Source organism: Apteryx mantelli, chromosome 8, assembly GCF_036417845.1.
Source record: "Apteryx mantelli isolate bAptMan1 chromosome 8, bAptMan1.hap1, whole genome shotgun sequence".
NCBI lineage: Eukaryota > Metazoa > Chordata > Aves > Apterygiformes > Apterygidae > Apteryx > Apteryx mantelli.
Window position 1 is genome coordinate 33,095,299 of NC_089985.1, and position 18,569 is coordinate 33,113,867.

An 18,569-nucleotide genomic window follows, 5' to 3' on the forward strand; every position below is an offset into this window, starting at 1 on the left:
AACCAATGACAGTTATGGTTCATGCTATACAAACAGGGTATAGGTGTCTGTGAAGAGCAGATATAGCATGGATAAGCCTGACATTGGACAAGCTGTGTATATGCATGGACCTGAATGGCAGTTTGATCATAACCACATGCTTGTTCTGTGCCCAAGGGTCCAATTCTGCATTTCTAATCAGCAAAATCCTCATCTGAAGCTCCAGAAAAAAAAGTAAAGTTGGGTTTTTTATCTGCTGTCATCCTGCTCCAATCCACTTCCACATGATCTCAGCCTCCAGTGTCATTCACTGCCTCTACCCTCCATCCAATCTGTAACTCCTATCACCCAGCTACTCTGGGACAGATGCTACTGACACCCTATGGTGATCCAAGGCTGAGAGAGAAAGTGGAAAACTGCTTGGCTGAGGCACTGCACCCTTCAGATCTAATGGAGTGAATTACACATGGGAAACTGCATAATGCACATAATGCACATAAAATATTAACACAGTCCACTCCGCATCAGAGTAGAAGAGCAGAGCAATGCACAGCGCACTAGAACAGAGCATCGCCCATTGGAGCAGGAGAGAGCAATGCAGCTTCGGATTAGGAAGACGGTGCGCTGCACACCGAAGTAGCAGTAAGAGTGTGCACCTGGGATTAGGAGGTAAAAGCATTGCACATGGGGTTAGAGGAGTGAGTTGCACAGTGGAGTAGCAGGACGCGGCATTGCTCATGGGAGCAGGTGAACGGTGCAATGCGCGCTGGAGTAGGCGAACGGTGCAACGCACATTGCAACAGGCGAACGGTGCACTGCCCGTTGTACGGGGAGAGCAGCGCAGCGCACGCTGCACGCTGCAGGGTCGCTGCCGGGTCCGCAGGCCAGCGGCCGCCGGCGGGAGCGGCCCCGCCCGCCCCGCGCTCCCGCCCCGGCGCTGCACGTGCGCCGGCCGCCGCCCCGCCCCGCCCCGCCCGGCGCGCGGCGGAGCGAGAGTGGCGCGCGCCGCCGGGACCCGGAAGCACTTTCCCTGCGCGGGGACACCTCAGCAGCCGGTGCGCGGCGGCGGCTCCGCCTCAGCCTCCGCCAGGGCCCCGGCGCCTGCCGCTGCCGCCCGCTGCGCGCTCTCTGCCGCTGCCTCCCGGCCGCCTCCTGCCTCGCGCCCGCTGCCGCCGCGGTCCTGCTGCTGCTCCGCCGCCGCCTCCTCCTCCTCATGAAGCCCGTGGTCGTCTTCGTCCTCGGCGGGCCCGGGGCGGGCAAGGGGACGCAGTGCGCCCGCATCGTGGAGGTGAGGGCGCCGAGGGACTGCGCGTCCCGGCGGGCGGCGGGCGGCCGCTGCGTGGCGCTCTGCGGGGCGGCGGCGCGGGGCATGCTGGGGCTTGTAGGCGCCGCCGCGCGGGGTCGCCGCCCGCGGGGTGCAGCGGGCAGCGCGGCCCCCTTCGCCCCGGCTCGGGGCCGTGTCGTCCCCGCGGGCTGCCTCGTGTCCGGGGCGAACCCGCTCCCTTCCCCTCCCCCCCGCTTGTAAAAGCGTTAAAACAAGAGTCGCTGACCCGCATCCCTCCGTTAGCCGCTGCCCGGAAAGCGGCGGCGCGGGGGGCTGCGGCTCTGAGCCCCCACTAGCCCTTTCCGGCCGCGCCGCCGACCTTCCGCGCCGCCGGGGCTGCCGCTGCCGCCGGGGCTGGAGGCGAGGCGGCGGCCCCCGGGGAGAGAGGAAGGGGCGCTGGCCTGGGGAGGGCTCCCCTGCGCCGCCCGGCCGGGTAAGGTGCCAGGCGGGCTGGCCAGCGCCCTGCGTGTCTCCTAGGCTGCCCCTTCCCTCGGCACCCCGCGATCCTCCGCCGGCGGGTCTGCCTGTGCTCCTGCAGCGCCTTTCTGCAGCGGGACGCCCTCTCGGTGGTTTTGGACGTCGCAGCAGAGCGGCTGTTAGCAGTAATTCATAAGGGAGCACTGATTGCAGGCAGTGTGTAGGAGGAAAGGAAAGACTGCATCTTCTGGGAAGTTATTGCATACTTAGAAGACGGCGAACCCCGCGTTGGTCGTGGGGCCTGTCTTGCAATCTGATCCTGGTGGGTGGATCCGACATGTGTGCACGGCCACGTAAAGGTCTGCGGAACTGCGATGTTGCGCCTGCACAGGTTGGACTGTGGATTTTGCGGTCTGGGAGAGGATGCAAGATCCTGTATGCTAGTTGAGAATATATGACTTAAAAATCATAGGGGCAAGGTCCATTTCTTCTGAAGCTTGTCTGCTAAACATAAGAACTGATACAGTAGATATTGCTGGGAGCTGGTTTTCTGGCCCAGTGTTACCCCTGTAAGTTGAAAAAAATAAATGTTAAAAATCAAACTAAAGTTTTGTTCTGTAATAGAATATGCTAGAAGTCAAAACATATTTTGACCCCATAAGATTAGTCTCATTCTTTCTCCTTAAAGAGTCTAAAACAGACAGTAAGGGTGAAAATACCTTCTGCTAGATTTTTCACGTTTTCAGTTTTCCAAATACATTTTTATAGTATTTTGAGACAGAGCAAATACCTGAGAAAGAAGGTCAAATACATAGGTAGTGTAGAATGCCTCTTTAAAAAAAAAAAAGTCATAATTGCTTTGTATTCTGTTGGATAATTGCAAAAATAATTAAGGCTGAATGCTTCCCAACATGTGTGTGTTGGATTTGAACCTTTTTTTTTTTTCTGAGCAGATGTGTATATTTTTCTCATTGAAAGCCTTGAAGGATCGAGGTTTATCCATTCCTCCACTTAGAAAAATGACTAAGAACTGTAACAACACCCATGTTTCTGAAACTATTGATGGAAAAAAAACCACAAGTCCCAGCACAGGCACGTTCTGTGTGTTCTATTCTGGTGATGCCCTGGCAGTGCCACTGCAGTTTCTCCATGCTGCCATTATATCCTAGTCCTCACTATTGTACAACTTGGTTATGTAAATTTGGTCCAGACTGAAAAATGCCTTTATGACTCTAGCTCTGAAGGATCTTAACCTCAAATTATATGCTCTCATTCAAACCACCATATTCTTTAAATTGAATTGCAGGATGAAAGGTTCATAGCTGTCATAAAGACATTTTGTTAAGGTCAAATTGTGTCTGGTACATAGCAAACAAATGAGCTTAAACTGTAGGGAAATTTTGTAGGCTTTCATTAAAGGCTTTCTCCAAACCATTAATGTAGCCTCAGGGCTGAAATACCTTGTGTGGTTGCTGCTCCATGTTTAGAAATATAAATACCTTTGACTTGATAGCCTAATATAATTGGGTAAAGATCACTTTTGTAGGAGGGATTCAAATGAGTCATTGCTCCTTAAATTGTATTTGCAGCTAAAAATGAAGGGGGAAAAAAAAAAGGTTAACTTTGCATGTACTGTATTTCTTTTATTTTGAAGCCTGGAAAGGGCTCTTCCTGTTCACTGTACATGAAGTTCTTGAAGTCCCGTGTTATGGGCTGACAGTAGCGAGCCTGCAGGACTACTAACAGTGGTGGTGAGCTTTTCTGCTCTCTTGGACTCTGCTTAGCAGATGCCGGCTAAGCTGAGAGAGAGAGAGAGAGTCTGAGATAGTTGAAATGAGAGTTGGTCTGATTGCAGCCTGGTGGAAAACATTTTCTCTAAGACCATGAACAGGGAAGTGTGGATGAAATGTAGCTGAGGTTCTGGAGAGCAACACCTAATTTTTTTTTTCCAAGCACACATCCTCGGTCTAGCCTCTTGAGAGCCCTAATGCAGGCAATTGAATAGCCTTTATGCAGTCAGTGCTGCCTTTAGGTTGAAAGTGTATTTTTGTTTGGATTTTAACCCCCTGTTGGCAGCTTGCCATAGAGAAGGGTGAAGAAAAGGGGCTGTAGTTGAGTAGTAATAAACCCCATTCATCCTTGTTGTAAATGGACTGATTTATATCAATTTATGCTAGGAGTGAATCTGACCTGATATCTTGCTGTAAATCTTAAGTTTGTGCTCAACAAAATAAGTCAGTACGAGCTATAAATACTTCTTGGTTGCTGTACAGACTAGAGATTTAGGACAGAGCACATCACGTTGCCTTTGCTCAGACGAGATCTTGTATGATTTTTAGCTTAAAATGATTTTGTTTAAAAACAAGGGTAACTGTAAGTGGTTTGTGGAATAAAGGGAGCATTATATGCTACCTTGGAACAGTTTTGCAAAGAAGTAATATAATTGTTTTGCTGACTACATTTTAAATATCCAGAGAAGGGAGATGGCTAGGTGAAATAATGTATTTGTTAAGTACTAGCCTAAATCATAAGAGCTTAATGTGTGTGTGCTGGAGTTCTTAACTATGCAGAAGGCATGTATTCATGCCACATTGGGACCAAAATGGAGGAGTGGTTTGAGGGGAAAGAGATGCAATAAGAAGCAGAAATGGATATTGACAGTGTGCAAAAGAGAACAACAGGTAAGTGATTAGAGTTCTTTATCATCATAGATAAGGTTCGAAGAGACAGTTGAACCAGTTGAGTTTCCTCTGATATGAAGTGAAGATTTCTGTGTATGTTCCATAAAATCACGGAATTATCATTGGAATGTGAATTTGGCATAATTGCTTTTCTGTGCCAATTCATCCTATTTAGAAAGAGATGAATGTAGAATTCCTTCCTTAGTTTTCATTCTCTCCATTTCAATTCCCCAAATCACCAACTCTCTGGAAACCTTCTACAATGGGGTTATGTGGAGTTTGACATCATCTGAAACTGTTGCATAGCTTTCTGTGTGAGCCAAAATATTTGAGCAGGTAGTTGAATGATGTCATCTGAATTCAGATTCTCGTGATAACCTTCATGCTTTTCAGGGTTCTATACATATGTATAGGACAAAGTGAATGTCTTACTGCTCTTGTGAACTTAATTTTTTCCTTGAGTTTACCAGAACTACTTTGTAAGTAAACTATATTCTGCCTCAAATCTGTACAAAGTATGCTTTCGTTAACTTAAATTTTAAATCTTAAGAACCTTTGTCTGAAATACAAAGCTCTTCGGAAGAATAACAACTAAATTATTTGTCTTTATCCCAAACAAGATTTCAGCTGTGTTGTTTTTTTTTTTTGTTTGGGGGGGGAGGGGACAAGGTTATTCTGTAAGAATTTTGGTCATGCAGGATGTCCCTATTTCTGGGTAGCCAAAATATAATTAATTTCCACCACAGCACCATGCTGTTTATGTGTTGAAATTTAAACTAATACCACAAGATAGGATGCTGGGCCTTCTCCTTTTGCAAGAACATAAATCAGTATCCTAATGAAAGAGGTGTTAAGTTACTTTGGGATAAATGATAAGGAGATTTCCTAGAGTAAAGAAAACTAAGCAAAGAAGAACTCATTGTATCAAACACTTGTTTGAAAGTAGCAGTCGACTTAGGTTTTGCTGTCACTTGTTCACTGCCTGCTGAGAGCCCAGTGAGAGACAGAGTTAACTTTCTTGAAAAAAAAGTTTTTTATTAAACTGAACTTCTGAAATCTCTTCCAAGAACGTCAAGTATTAGCAGTATGTTTAACCTTAGGTTCTCATAATTGTTTCATAATTTGAACTTTAGAGCTGTTTTGAAACATGGTGAATGTTTGTGGGTGCTTTTTAAGATTTATCCCTATATGCTTCCATTATACAGCACACAGGCTTGCTTACTGGGCCTTAATTTTAGACTCTCCCAAATCTACTGGGTGACTTTCATTAACCTCAGCGTTTCTGAAGCACCTGGGTGCTCTTTTTGCCTCCCTGACTACTATTGCTGGGATTTCCTTTGTGCGTTTTGTTTTGTTCTTTTTTTGCAGAGGAAAGAACATATTTCAAATGAAGAAAATGTTTTCTCTTTTTTTGTTGTTTGGATAAGCAGAAAGAAGGTCTATTATTACAGCCTATACCCCAAAGTTATTTCACATGCTGATTGCTAGCAGGGCAGACAAAAGCTTTTTGTTTTGTTTTTTTAAATATTGGTGCTACAAGCTGTACAGGATTTTAACTTGTTCTTGATTGGTATATCTTGGAACTTGTAGCACATTTCAGTTGTTTATTAAGGTTGCCCAACATATGACAAGTCATAACTGGGGCAATAAAAGCCTATTTTATTTGTTTAAAACTTAAGCCCTTTGACTTTCATTTTCTGATTAACTATGATAAGCCAAGATAGGAGTTGAGGTCAAAGTAATAACTTGTTTCTCTTGCCTTTTCTTGGCTTCTGCTCACCTAAATAAGTAAGTTTTAAACTGCATGCGTGGTGGATTGATGTGTTGCTGGACCACAGGGGATTGAATCAGAAATAAACCTTTTGCCAAACAAAAACTGGTTATGTAAGGAGCCTCAGCAGCAGCTACTTCACACCGCTGATCCTCTCTTACTGCATTGAGAAATTCGATAGGGTAGACTCTGCCTTATTCAGGTATTGCACAACTATGACTCATATTTTCATTAGTAGTCTTGATTAATCTACTTTATTTATTGTATTTACTGAAAGCAAAGCATTTCTGTCCGAGTTGTGGAAGTTGCAAATCCTGGCTGACAGAAGATAGATAGAAGTGGCTACAGCACAGAGCAAGGTTTTCGAAAGCAAAGGAAAAAGATGTTTACAGTGGTGCTGAAAACAGCTGACTTTTGTCTTTTTTGTGCATAATTAATTTTTGTAATGGACTGGGATTATGGTTCTCCAAACAGAAACAGTCTTGGAAATAACAAGATCTACCTGTATAGTAGCAACTTACTAGTTTAATCTTTCTTTTCTTTTCTTTTCTTTTTATAGAAGAGCATTCCAGTCAGCATAGTGGAAAACATTCTCTGAGATATGTTTTAGAATAGGTGTTTTTCTCCTGCCAGGATCTAAAAATCTCTCCAGATTTTAGGCAATTTGGCATCCAAGTATCTTGAATTAAAAAGTCTATTTTGAGTCTTCCCTTCAATTGTCAGCAGGCATTATGAATCTGTCACTTATATGCATCCTTAAAGAACTGGAGAAACTACTTTTTTGTTATTTGGAAGTCAGTCCTGCTCCCTTTCTGGTTTCAGAGGAGAAAAATTGGACAGTAGTTGCAATAATTCACATTCTGGGGATTGCATCAAGATGCGCTTGGCTTTTTTGGAAAGTCATGTTGACACAGTGCAAACTTCAGCAAGATGAGAGAGTGTTTTGCCATGGTTATTGTTCAATAACATCACAATCTCTTTTACCAGCTCTTGGGGATGTTAAGATATTTGTCCACTCCAGGGCACTTGCTGAGGGTTTATCTCGCCTAAGATGAAAGAAAACTATAAGGGCCCTCTACACATGGCTTGATTAAAACTGGCAAGAATAGGATGAGTACTGCATCTCTGAAGTCTTCCGTTTATAGACTAGCAGTCAAGCCTTTCTCCTTCACTTGTTTGCGTCATTTAAACTGACATGTTGTCCTTGCCTCTTGTACTCATTAAATAGATATTTTGCCATTGAACTCTCAAGGAGCAGTTTGTCTTTTCTTATAGCCTGGTTAATCCATTCTGAAAGTTACTCTAGAATACAATTTACTGTTATTTAAAACAACTCTATTTATACAACAGCACTTTAAAATGCTTCTATCTATTGCTTTCCTGTTCAGCCATTCAAAACTATTTTAGTTTGCTGTTGCAAAGGACAGAATTCCAAAGATTGTCTGACTCCTTTTCTTCATATGTGAAAAGGAAAAAGCCAAGGAAAATTAAATGGTTTGGTAATCCTCTAAAACCGAAGGGATTATATTTTCCTCCTATTTTCTCCTTTGTAGAAATTTAATGTTAAAAATATCATTCTTTAACTGTAGCAAGAAGAACTGCATGTTAATGTATGGTTCAGCAGAATAAAGTTTCTTGCTTATAAAAAAGATTTGCTCTGGTTTATGGCTCCTGTAGTTCATAGCTAAATATTTGGATTTGCAATTATAAAGGCATTTTGAAATGCAATGCATATTTAAGCAGAAGTACAGTGAGCTTGTAGAGGATGTCTGTAGAGTTTTTTCTTCACGGTTATTTAGAGCAAAATCTTGCTTGCGTTTTTTTCTTTTTTTTTTTCAGCTGTGTACAGTTTTGGAGATTTAGGTAATTATATCCTTTCTCAAATTATGACTATGGCAGAACTAACTTTTCAAGCTTCTGTGGGTGGAACTGGAAAGCAACTGAAATGTTTTTAAACTCACTTAGTGGGTTGTGTAGTAATTCTGTTGTACTTACTCCAGTAGCCAAGTTTCTAAATCCCAAGCTCACAGCCATAGAAAGTATTTAGTCCCATTATTATGGTGCTCAGACTCCTTTTCTGAAATTTTTTTGGCTATTGCTGCAGCCAAGCTGATAACCCTGAAGTCTTTTGCTGCTGCTGTTGTTTCGTATTAAAACTTTGACAATTATACATATGTATACTCTGTCTTGTATTCTTGGATGTATAGATATCTTAGCAAATCACGAATGAGGTGTCTTTATTGCCTGTTTGCAGACTGTATTTGGTCAAAGAGCATGGTACATTTGGATAGTTTTCTCATAGCATTAAATGAGCTGAGAAAATGATTGCTCTGTGCTCTGCAATTTCCATTATAACAATGCCTTTATTTCTCTGTGATATGAGCGTGTTTGTATTTTTGCACTGGGTATCTATATGTCATAGTTAAATGCGCAAGAGGAAAAAAAATCAAGTATAATAAATGCCTTTCATTATATTTCATATTAACAAAACTTTCAACTTTTAGATGTAGTTTGAGGTCAGAGAAGAGTAATTGCTGTTTTGACTGTATACTAATATCAAATTGATATATTCGGATCTGATCTCATTGCTCTGTTTCTCCTCACTGTACGTTGTACGGCATTGCATGGCACCAGCATAGGTATTTACCTCCATCTGCCACATCATCACTGTGAGATGATACTAGCCAGTCTCTGAGCCTCTCCCAAGAGCTCTCCTCTAAATCTGAGTTACGGTTTACATAGATACCTGAACTGCATACTGCGGGAAAACGAAGGATTTACATATGGCTTTTTTAATGCCAATTGCTTGCATCTTGTATCTGGGCAACAAGCTGGAAACATGGGAACAGTATATTCTGAAATAACAGGAAAATTATTAATTGTGGAATATTTGCGTATTCAGCTTTAGCTGGGCTAGCAGGTTTGTTCACACAGGTGCTGAAGAGGACATGAACTCTTGTCACTGGCCTCAGAGGAGGCGAATGTGGGAGTTGAACAGGAAACAACAGTGGAGCTGATCCTGTCAAAGAGGGGCAAGGGACACTTCAGGATCCGTCTGGCTATTCTGGTCCATGGACTATGAAGTGACCCCTTGTCTCTTTTTCTTGCTTGTTTTGAGTGAATACATGAAGAATGCTGAGTTTTGAAGGTGCTGGCTTTCAGCAGTAAAGGGTCTGGGAGCTGGTCCTAGGTTAAAAATAAAAAAATTTTAAAAAGCGCCTCTATATACTGAATTAATTTGGGTTATTAACTTAGTGAAGTTGGAAAAAAGTAAAGGAGAGGGGAGAGTTTACATATAGCCCAGTGCACAAATGAATGGACTGCTTTTGATCTCTGGCCTAGAGTAAGTTGGAAGAAAACTTGCTACCTGAGGAATGTGCTTGGCATATATAGAATGGGGTCTGAAGCAGTTTGTGCAGCAACAACGACATGCACAAGATTATGGTATTTTAAAATCGGAATAAAGGAACCCTGCACAACCTCGCTAATTCATTTAAAATGCACATAGTCCTCATCGCGTGCAGACCTCTTTACTGCCCTTTCTCAGCCTCTTCTGAGACTTGTCATTAGTCCTTGTACCTCTTTGGTAAGTAAACAGCTGAGGCCGTAGTTTTACAGTCACCCTCAGTCACTGAGAGAAATGATGCTGCTTATTAATGGCTCTGTATTATCTGTCTTGTGAGGCCGTGCAGCAGTCAGGATTAAAGTGCTAATATAGGTTAGTTTGAGTGCTCTGCAGTTCTATGGGTGCTTATGTTCATCCGGTGGAAGGAACTTGCACAGGGGCAAGAATTTGGAAGGGTATGTGGGCAGGAGCGTTATCTTGCAGCAGTGGCTTATGCTAGTTCTAAGTGTCAGTGCAGCTGCGATGTTAGATGCAGAGTTAAGAGATTTGACCAAGGCACAAGAGGAAGTTGGTGTCTGAACCACAACAAGGAGATACAAATTTCTGACTCAGTCCTGTGCTAAAAGCATGCATTCAGCTCCAAAGAACCTGGGTTCAGCTCATGTGCTTTTCTTTAAAGTAGCTAGTTAGTTAAAAGTACAAGCTTGTCATGTAACCCTAGCAAGGAAAGGCACTGTCAAAACCTTTTCACTCAGTAAATCACTCAGTGACTTATAACCACTTAAAATTTTTTAAGTAGTTGAACTGCTAGGATGGGGTGTAGCTTGTGTCGAGTCTGGTGATTATTAAATGTCTAATAACACAGCATAGCATTCCAAGAAGCACCTTGGGGACTTTGAGACTGTCTCATTTTCAAAGGTGCCAAAATTACTTTTGAAAATGGGACATGAATGTCTGTGGCCAAATTAATCTTGACCATTTTCCCCAAGAATCCGTATCCTCCTCAGCCTTTGGTGCATGCTGACTATTCTGTATAGTCAGAATGCATGCTGGAGATGAAATAGATCTGTCACTAGCAAGCTGATCTTCCATGTATGCTTTTGTTGTGTTAAGGAGATAATGTGGCTGATACTGCTGACTTATGTAACTTTGCACATGTACTTATTTAAGGGAATTTATGCCTGTTCGTTTTGCGTGTTTCAGAAATATGGTTACACGCACCTTTCTGCTGGTGACCTCCTTCGAGATGAACGAAAAAGGCCAGGCTCACAGTACGGAGAACTCATTGAGAACTATATTAAGGAGGGTGAAATTGTACCAGTTGAAATAACAATCAGCCTGCTGAAGAGGGTAAGGAAAGGGCTACTTCCTTGCTGATACGCTTTTGCAGACTAAGGAACAAAGGAGCGGGCATGTTCTGAAAGTATTGCCCATCCTGCCATGCGAGTAGGATAAAATGGCAGACACATAGGTGCATATTGCACACTATGCTTCTCTAAAAGTTACGTGTGCTTATCACTGGCTGGAAAGCAACAGGTAGGTGATGACCTTTGATACACAGAGATCTATGAGAATGGAACTTTTTTAAAGATTTTTTTTTTTTAGGGAAATGAGCTAATGCACACACTCTTGTGTATCTCTATATTTCTGATTTCCCTCAACTAGCTTTTGAACCTGTTGGTCAGTTCAGTTATGTATGATTAAAGGCTAGAGGCCTTAAAGATATTAAGTTTCTGTAAGTTTAATCAAACCAGACAGCCAAGTAAAGGGGAAGCACGCCTGCTAATGTACCCTCTGAAGGACTAGTTCAGCCTTTATCCTTATTAGATGTCCAAAAAACCCACCAGAATATCTCCCTTGAGACAGGAGGAACTTTTGTTGCTCTTGGGACTATGTTTCTCTGAAGTTTTTTCCATTAGACTTAACTCTAGATCAGGGACACTTTGGCTTTTTATTTTGTTACAGCACATTCCAGTGTCTTGAGGAACATAAACTTTTAAAGCTAGGTTTGTGTGTGTCGTGAAATTTTTGAGCTTTGTAAAGTAATGAATTCAGTTTGAAAAAAGCCTATATTAGTACATCAGTGAAATAATTAGAATTCTTTGAAGCTGACAGAAAAATATATTTTGTAAATTTGCAGTAATTCCCTGATAAGTTTCCTATCTTAATGTTTGAACGTTTGGGGGGTAACTTAATAAGCAGAAAAATAGTTTTATGTGTAAGAGATCTTGAATTGAATTCTGTGCATCAGGCTATGGATCAAACAATGGCTGCCAATTCCCAAAAGAACAAGTTCTTGATTGATGGGTTTCCCAGAAATGAAGATAATCTTCAAGGCTGGAATAAGACCATGGATGGAAAGACGGATGTTTCTTTTGTTCTCTTTTTTGACTGTGACAATGAGGTAATGAATTGTGTTTTTCTGTAACTTCCTTACTTGCTGTAATGTGAGAATCATTCAAGAAGAATAATAAAACTGTGCCAAGTAGTGAATTTTTTAGTGTTAATGGGCTAGTGTAAGAGTAGAAGGAAGTCTTGGGTCTGTGAGTTTCAAGGATTTTTGACAGCTTGTTTCAGCAGATGAAAAACCTGCATGTTTTCAAAATAGTGAGTGACTAACTACACTTGATACAGTCTTGTACAAATAAAATCTATTGAACAACTATTTCAAACAGATGTATTCTTATAAAAATTATAAAACTTCAATATGTTTTAAAAATAATTTGGTTAATTTTCAGAAAACATTATTCTGTCTACTCTTAGTAGCTGCTGTTTAGCATGAAGTCAATTGATTATCAATGTTCACTTCAATTCTGAAGTGCTGGCAGCATAAGTTTTAATTTTTGCAGTAGTGAGCTCTGCTAGTATACCTAATAATCAACATTTTATTCAGCAAGTCATTAGATTACAAGGGCATTTTGACAGTGATACATTATATTCATTTAACAAGTGTCGTGATATGCTTTCTCTTTAATATGTCATTGCCCTTGAGGGACAGAAACTGATGCAAGAATTCCAACACCCTAAACTGACTTTCTTCCTCTTACCCTTTGCCCCGATTTCCTGAGTTCATTTGCCAGCTTTTAACTATAGTTACAATTCTTCAGTTTTTATTTAGATATAATTTTTTAGATCTTAATTTTAGCAGCATCAAGTAATAACAGCTTAACTTCTAATAATTTAATATACAGCCATATGTGAATTCTTAGGAGAACATCCAGTGATGGTTGGGTTTTTTTGTTTTTTTGGTTTTTTTTGAGGGGAGGGGTCTTTTTTCTCCTCTCAGGCATATATTAATAGTGTAATTTGACATATGGCTTTTTAGAAAGTCTGAATGCATCCCTGAAAGTCAGGTATTTCTTTTCTTTTGATGTCTCAAGCTGAACACCTAGTCATACCACAAAGCTTGAGATTTTGCTTTTATTTCCCCTGACTCCAATCACATTTTTAGAGCCCCAGTTATTATAGCTGGTGAGCTATAAAGCTATCATCCTTTTTCCCTGGAGGAATCTAACTTTCTGTATGAATTCAAAGTTATGTGAGTCAGATCTGACCAGTATTTTATCTGTCAGGCTTATGTAATTTTTTGAAGATCTGTTCCTAGTTCAGGGGTTTTGTTTCATTTGTGTTTTTGAGATTACACGTTATATTTTCGCTTGTGATAATCCTTTTGGGTTTTTTATTTATTTATTTTGTAGATATGTATTGGCCGCTGTCTTGAAAGAGGGAAGAGCAGTGGTAGGAGCGATGATAATCGGGAGAGTCTGGAAAAGAGGTATCATATACAAAACTTCTCAGTTCTTTTCTGCTTTTCTTTTTTATTATGTAATGCCTTTTCCCCCCCCTCCCTTTACTTTCTCCTAGAATTCATACATATCTGCAGTCTACTAAGCCTATAATAGACTTATATGAGAGAATGGGAAAAGTCAGAAAAGTGGATGCCTCTAAATCTGTTGATGAGGTAAGTGTATAAGCCAGAAAACATGAAGATGACAGTGGCATGGTACATATTTTTTGCATCCTTCTGAGATAGACGCATGGTTAGTGAAGCAAGTTAAACACTGATGTATTCTACGGAAGGAGGTTGTAGAACTTCTGTTTTGACTCTTGAAGTCTTGATTACAATAGGAATAGCTTTAACCAATTCTGCTTGGACACAAGATGGACTAAAACAAATTTCAGCGATTCTGTGTTCAACAAAATGTCTTGACTTTTTCAATATCATGAGCTTTTGCTTTTCTGTTAATATTTAATATTGCTTTTCTGTCCCAGTAGCATCCCACCTAATCTTAGACTCCTTGATTTAGATGTCTTGGTTGTCTGTTATGCTACAGCCTCTTTGCTGAAGTCAGAGAGGGAGCAATCTAGAAGCAATCTAGATTTCTGGTGTATGGTTTGTTATGTGGAAGGTGCATGTTTTCCTGCTGACTTGCGCACAGCCTAGACCCCTGATTTATGTACAGAGATGGGCAGGCTAAATTCAGCCTTGTTTTAAGAGTTAAAACAAGAAGAGATCCTAGTATTGTCTCTGTTTCTTGCTCCTCCAAATGTGTTACCTTGCTTAAGTGTTGAGTAAACTCCATGTGAAATACAACGAATGACATTGTGAGATATTTTCGGTACACCAGGGACTGAAGGAATTGCATCATGTTTTTCATCTATTATTTGACTAGGCCTAACACTTTAATTTTTTTGCTTCTGTGGGTATTGGAGTTAGTGCAACCTCCAGACCAGCTACTGGCTGGATCATAATAGATATTTCTCTTATAGCTTGAGTGCTTGAAGTAGAGAGACACTGAGGCACAAAACCATGCATCTGACTACAGATGCTCCTCATAGTTGTTTACAAGTTGCTTGTTGTCTGTTCTGTAATTTAGAATTTATAATAAAGTTTAATGAGTATTTTAAGTAAATCTGGAAGTTAATGAAAGGTGGTTCTCGCCCTCCCTCCCCCCTTTAAGAAGCAACTTGCATTGATGAACCTAAACTTCTATTAGTCACAGAAATTCTAGAAATTATGCTTCATGTTATGGCATATTTGTTGTTAACTCTTTTATATTTTGAAGTGATGTTTTGTTTGAAGGGAATGTACTGGAGCTTGCTTACATACCAACATGTCAAAGCATGTAGACAGAAATTTAAGACATCTGAATAATTGTTAGAATATTAGGAGTTCAGAGACAAAATCTGGATTTGATACCAATTCTGCTATTAAAAATTATGAATATTCTAAAAAAAGTGTATATATCTGTTTGTCTCTCTATATAATATATAATAATGTAGAATGTATATAGTCTATATATAATGTATATGTATATATATATTCTATATATAATGTATATATAATGTAGAATGTATATATTCTATATATAATATATTGTATATACAGACAGAAAAATGTATATATTATATATAAAAATACTATCAATTATTGTGTGTGCTGGTTTAACTTGACCTAACTGATTACCTAACACTTCATAAAATTAACCATCCTTTTTCTCTTTTTAGGTGTTTGAAAAAGTTGTACAAATTTTTGACAAAGAAGGCTAGTTCCCAGCTTGAAAGTTCACCTTAAACTTGTGCTTGAATCTTGCTTGATAGCTGCTACTGCAGTCCACTCTTTGTAATTGTTTTAAAAGTTCTTTTATTATTTTTCACGTATTCAATGATGATTGGAAAAACAGTTAATTACAAACAGATTTGTTTTTCTAAATAGGAAATCATTTCTCATGGCTATATTAGACAGATTTAAGGGTTCTCCATTAACGTTAGTTCAGTTACTCGCACAGCAGAAACACACATAGTTAAAACATCTCTCTGAAGAGACTACTTATCCTGTCACAGTTCTGTGCCTTGCATGGGCAGCCCTTAATCCCTTTGCTGTACACTTATTTTTTTAGGATCAGGTAAACAGCAGCGTTAAGCAATGAGGGACCTGTGTGTCCTTGTTTGTTTTCGGATGTTTGGACCAAATTTAGGAGACATTTTTTTCCAAGTACAATTTTGCCACTCATTTCCCGGTTACCCCCAAACCTGAATTCTGTGAATCAAACTACATTTAGTATGAGAATCTGTTTTAGCAGTTATCACAAAACTATTTAATATGCTGTTCAGCAATAGGCATACAAAGTACTTCATAGAAAGTGGTGCTTTCTTATAATTCTGGATTTAAACTGTCGTGTAAGTTCTTGAGTACCCGGATGACATGGACCTGGCCTTTTCCTTGTCTTTGTTTGCAAAAGCTTAAGAATATTGTTTCAAAGTCAGGTCAGTGTCTCTGTACTCATTTATTTGGGATGATGGTTACACTCTTAATTATAGCATGGTCTTTACAAGGTGGAACAACTCTTAAATAGTGTGTAATAAACAATCTTCTGATAGTTGTCTTTTGTAACCAGTGGAAGGGATTTTCTGTATTATTATTGACATACTGTGTTACTGAATACGTTAAAGTTTATTACCTGGAGAAATATTTTTATGGTTAAACTTGTGAATTTGTTTCCCTAAAATTGTATAATTTTAATAGCTGTTTGTTTGAAAGGGTATTGTAAATTATTGCACTTTTGTTAAGATGTGGTCAGCTGGGGGGAAAGTATCTGCATTAAAAAAAAGTTCCTTTTCCATAAACAGATCAGATCCTTCTTTACTGCATTCTCTTGAATAAGGGAAGTACAGTCAGTGTCAATAATAGTTGGGATAAGCAGGTAACTAGTTGAAACAAACAGTTTTTTAAATGTTTGCACAGCTGTGGAATAATTCTGCCTTCTGTTTAAAGTAACTTTTTTTTCCCCCGTATGACTTTAATACACATAGGTCTGTGGAGGCCAAATCATGCATTCCTTGCACGCCCTAAGTTAAGTTTTCACTGAAGCAAACCCCAGAAGGTTTGAAGATGGGTATTTTAACTACTTTTAGTGATAGGGTGGTTCTTGCTACATTAACTGACACTGTAATTGGTTTGTGATATGCTAATAGATGTTGTAAATTACAGGGAAATGCAATTTGGAAATCTTGGGATTCAGCTGTTCTTTAAAATCCTATTTAGAGAAAGTCAACTTGAATAAGTCTAGCTTCTGATTGCAGTCAGGCATGTTGGTCCTCATCCTGCAATCCCATCCATGTAGGCAGATTTGTATTTGCATGACTTCTCATTTCACTGAGGTTCTTAGGATTGTTGGACTGGGGAGGAGAGAGAAGCAAAGAAAATGACCATATATTTTTTTCCAGTACAGCAGTGGTACAAACAATGTACTGAGCACAAATACTATGTTTACTACTACAGAAAATATGGACCATGACTACTTTTGTGAGTTTGGGAGGCTAATGCTTTTGCTTTATGAATTTCCCCTTAAGGATCATGGAATTTAATTCCTGTTGTATAAATATACTGACATAAGATAGGATCCAGTGAAACTACATTTTTGATATAAAGGTTAAAATCAGGATTTTTCCAGAAAAACTTCAAACAGGATTCTCTACTCTACTTAGAGAGATATTTTCTTTTATTTCTAAGATACTGTTTTTTTTACAAGTTTTGCTCAGAATAGATGATCTGTTTTCTCATCATATACTTTTCTGTATATTTAAGCGCTGAAACCAAAAAAAGAAGAAAAAATCTTTACTTTAGAGGAGGCTTTCGGAAAAAGTTTTTGGCAATATTGAATTTGGAGTGGATTGTACTGTGTCTGTGCAAAGATTAGATTTTTTTGTCATTTTATTTATTGAAGATGCCATTACATGTATTGCCAGTTTTTTCAAGCTGGACTTAATGATTGAAATGAAGATTAAAGGTGATACACTGATGTGTTGTGCCCATTTCACAGCAAAACTGTACAAAGAATTTGAGAATATCCAATAAACTGTTTTGTGGCTTAATGGGAGTGCTTGGCCTACAATTATGTCTGTCACAAGGGATATTTTTACGTATATATAGATAGATAGAGGGGTGTGTGTGTGTGTGTGTGTGTGTGTTCAGCTTCCACAATCAAAAGAGAAGTCCCAAAGACCCTGTTAGGAACAGCATAAGATCAGGGAAATGTCTGTGGACGTGCTTTTTCTTAACTATATAGTTTTGCCAAATCATATTATTCTTATAGTTTTATGTTGATAATTCATGTTTCACATCTGTGAAAGAAAGGGGACTTGAAGTGGACCAGGAAACACAGTTCTACTGTGCAGCTACTGTTAGAGACACGTTTATTTTTATTTTTTCATACCTCCTTGCTCAATCACTTGCTGATTTCTTGGATGTCATTCTGTCAATATGCAGCATGTGCAATGTGCTGTCCTGGGGATTGTGCTCTCAAAGGAGCTTTTCGTCCCTTTACTGTACTCTTCAGATACATCAGCTGTGAACTTGCTTTTGGACATAGGTCACGATTCTGCTTCAAGAGGGACAAAACTGTTTTGGATGTCGGTGGAAGCAGGGTTGGCACCATGTAATGGTCTTTAAAAAAGAAACTGAGAACTTGCCAGGCTTATTTTAAAAGCCTTCACATTTCGCTCTAAAGATTTGTCACAAAATCGGCTGTTCATTGATGTGCAAGTTTCCAGTAAACAAAATGTTGAACTTGAAACCTTATTCTGGAAAGAATTGCAATGATGGGAAAAGCAGGGAATTTTCCAGTGGTGTAGGTAACTTTCTGCTGGTATAACTGCATAGACCAAAGACGTCTTTTAAAAACTGTTGCTGAAACCTTACCCTGAGGACTTGGAGTCCCCTAGGGAGCTGACTTACAAGGGCAAGACTGTGGTAGGAACCAGTTCAGCCTGCCCCAAAGCTAGCTTTCCCATTCCCACAAGTGGGAGACTTGAACTGAGTGTCTCTGCCAAAAAGGTGCCAGTTTGGGGTGCAGGGAATGGGGGGAGAGGAGGGGAGAGACCTTATTGTGCAGAAGACCATAAGCCTGGAGTTGAGGATTGCCGCTGTGTCAGATACTCCCCGCTAGCAACATCTGCCCTTAATGAGATGGTTCATGAGGGAATTCCAAGATCCTGTACAAAATGCTGTGTTTTACAACACTGGGGAGATTGGTGCGCTGCTACCCGGGC

At 40.1% G+C, this 18,569-nt stretch overlaps 1 protein-coding gene across 1 annotated transcript; it reads left to right on the forward strand.

Moving 5' to 3' along the window:
• The first annotated feature begins 1,001 nt into the window (after nucleotides 1-1,001).
• On the forward strand, nucleotides 1,002-17,393 carry CMPK1 (cytidine/uridine monophosphate kinase 1). Its single transcript, XM_067301216.1, has 6 exons — nucleotides 1,002-1,267; nucleotides 10,722-10,868; nucleotides 11,770-11,922; nucleotides 13,217-13,293; nucleotides 13,383-13,479; nucleotides 15,027-17,393. The coding sequence occupies exons 1-6, from the start codon at nucleotides 1,193-1,195 to the stop codon at nucleotides 15,066-15,068; spliced, it is 591 nt and encodes a 196-aa protein (XP_067157317.1). The 5' UTR covers nucleotides 1,002-1,192; the 3' UTR covers nucleotides 15,069-17,393.
• Nucleotides 17,394-18,569: the final 1,176 nt, after the last annotated feature.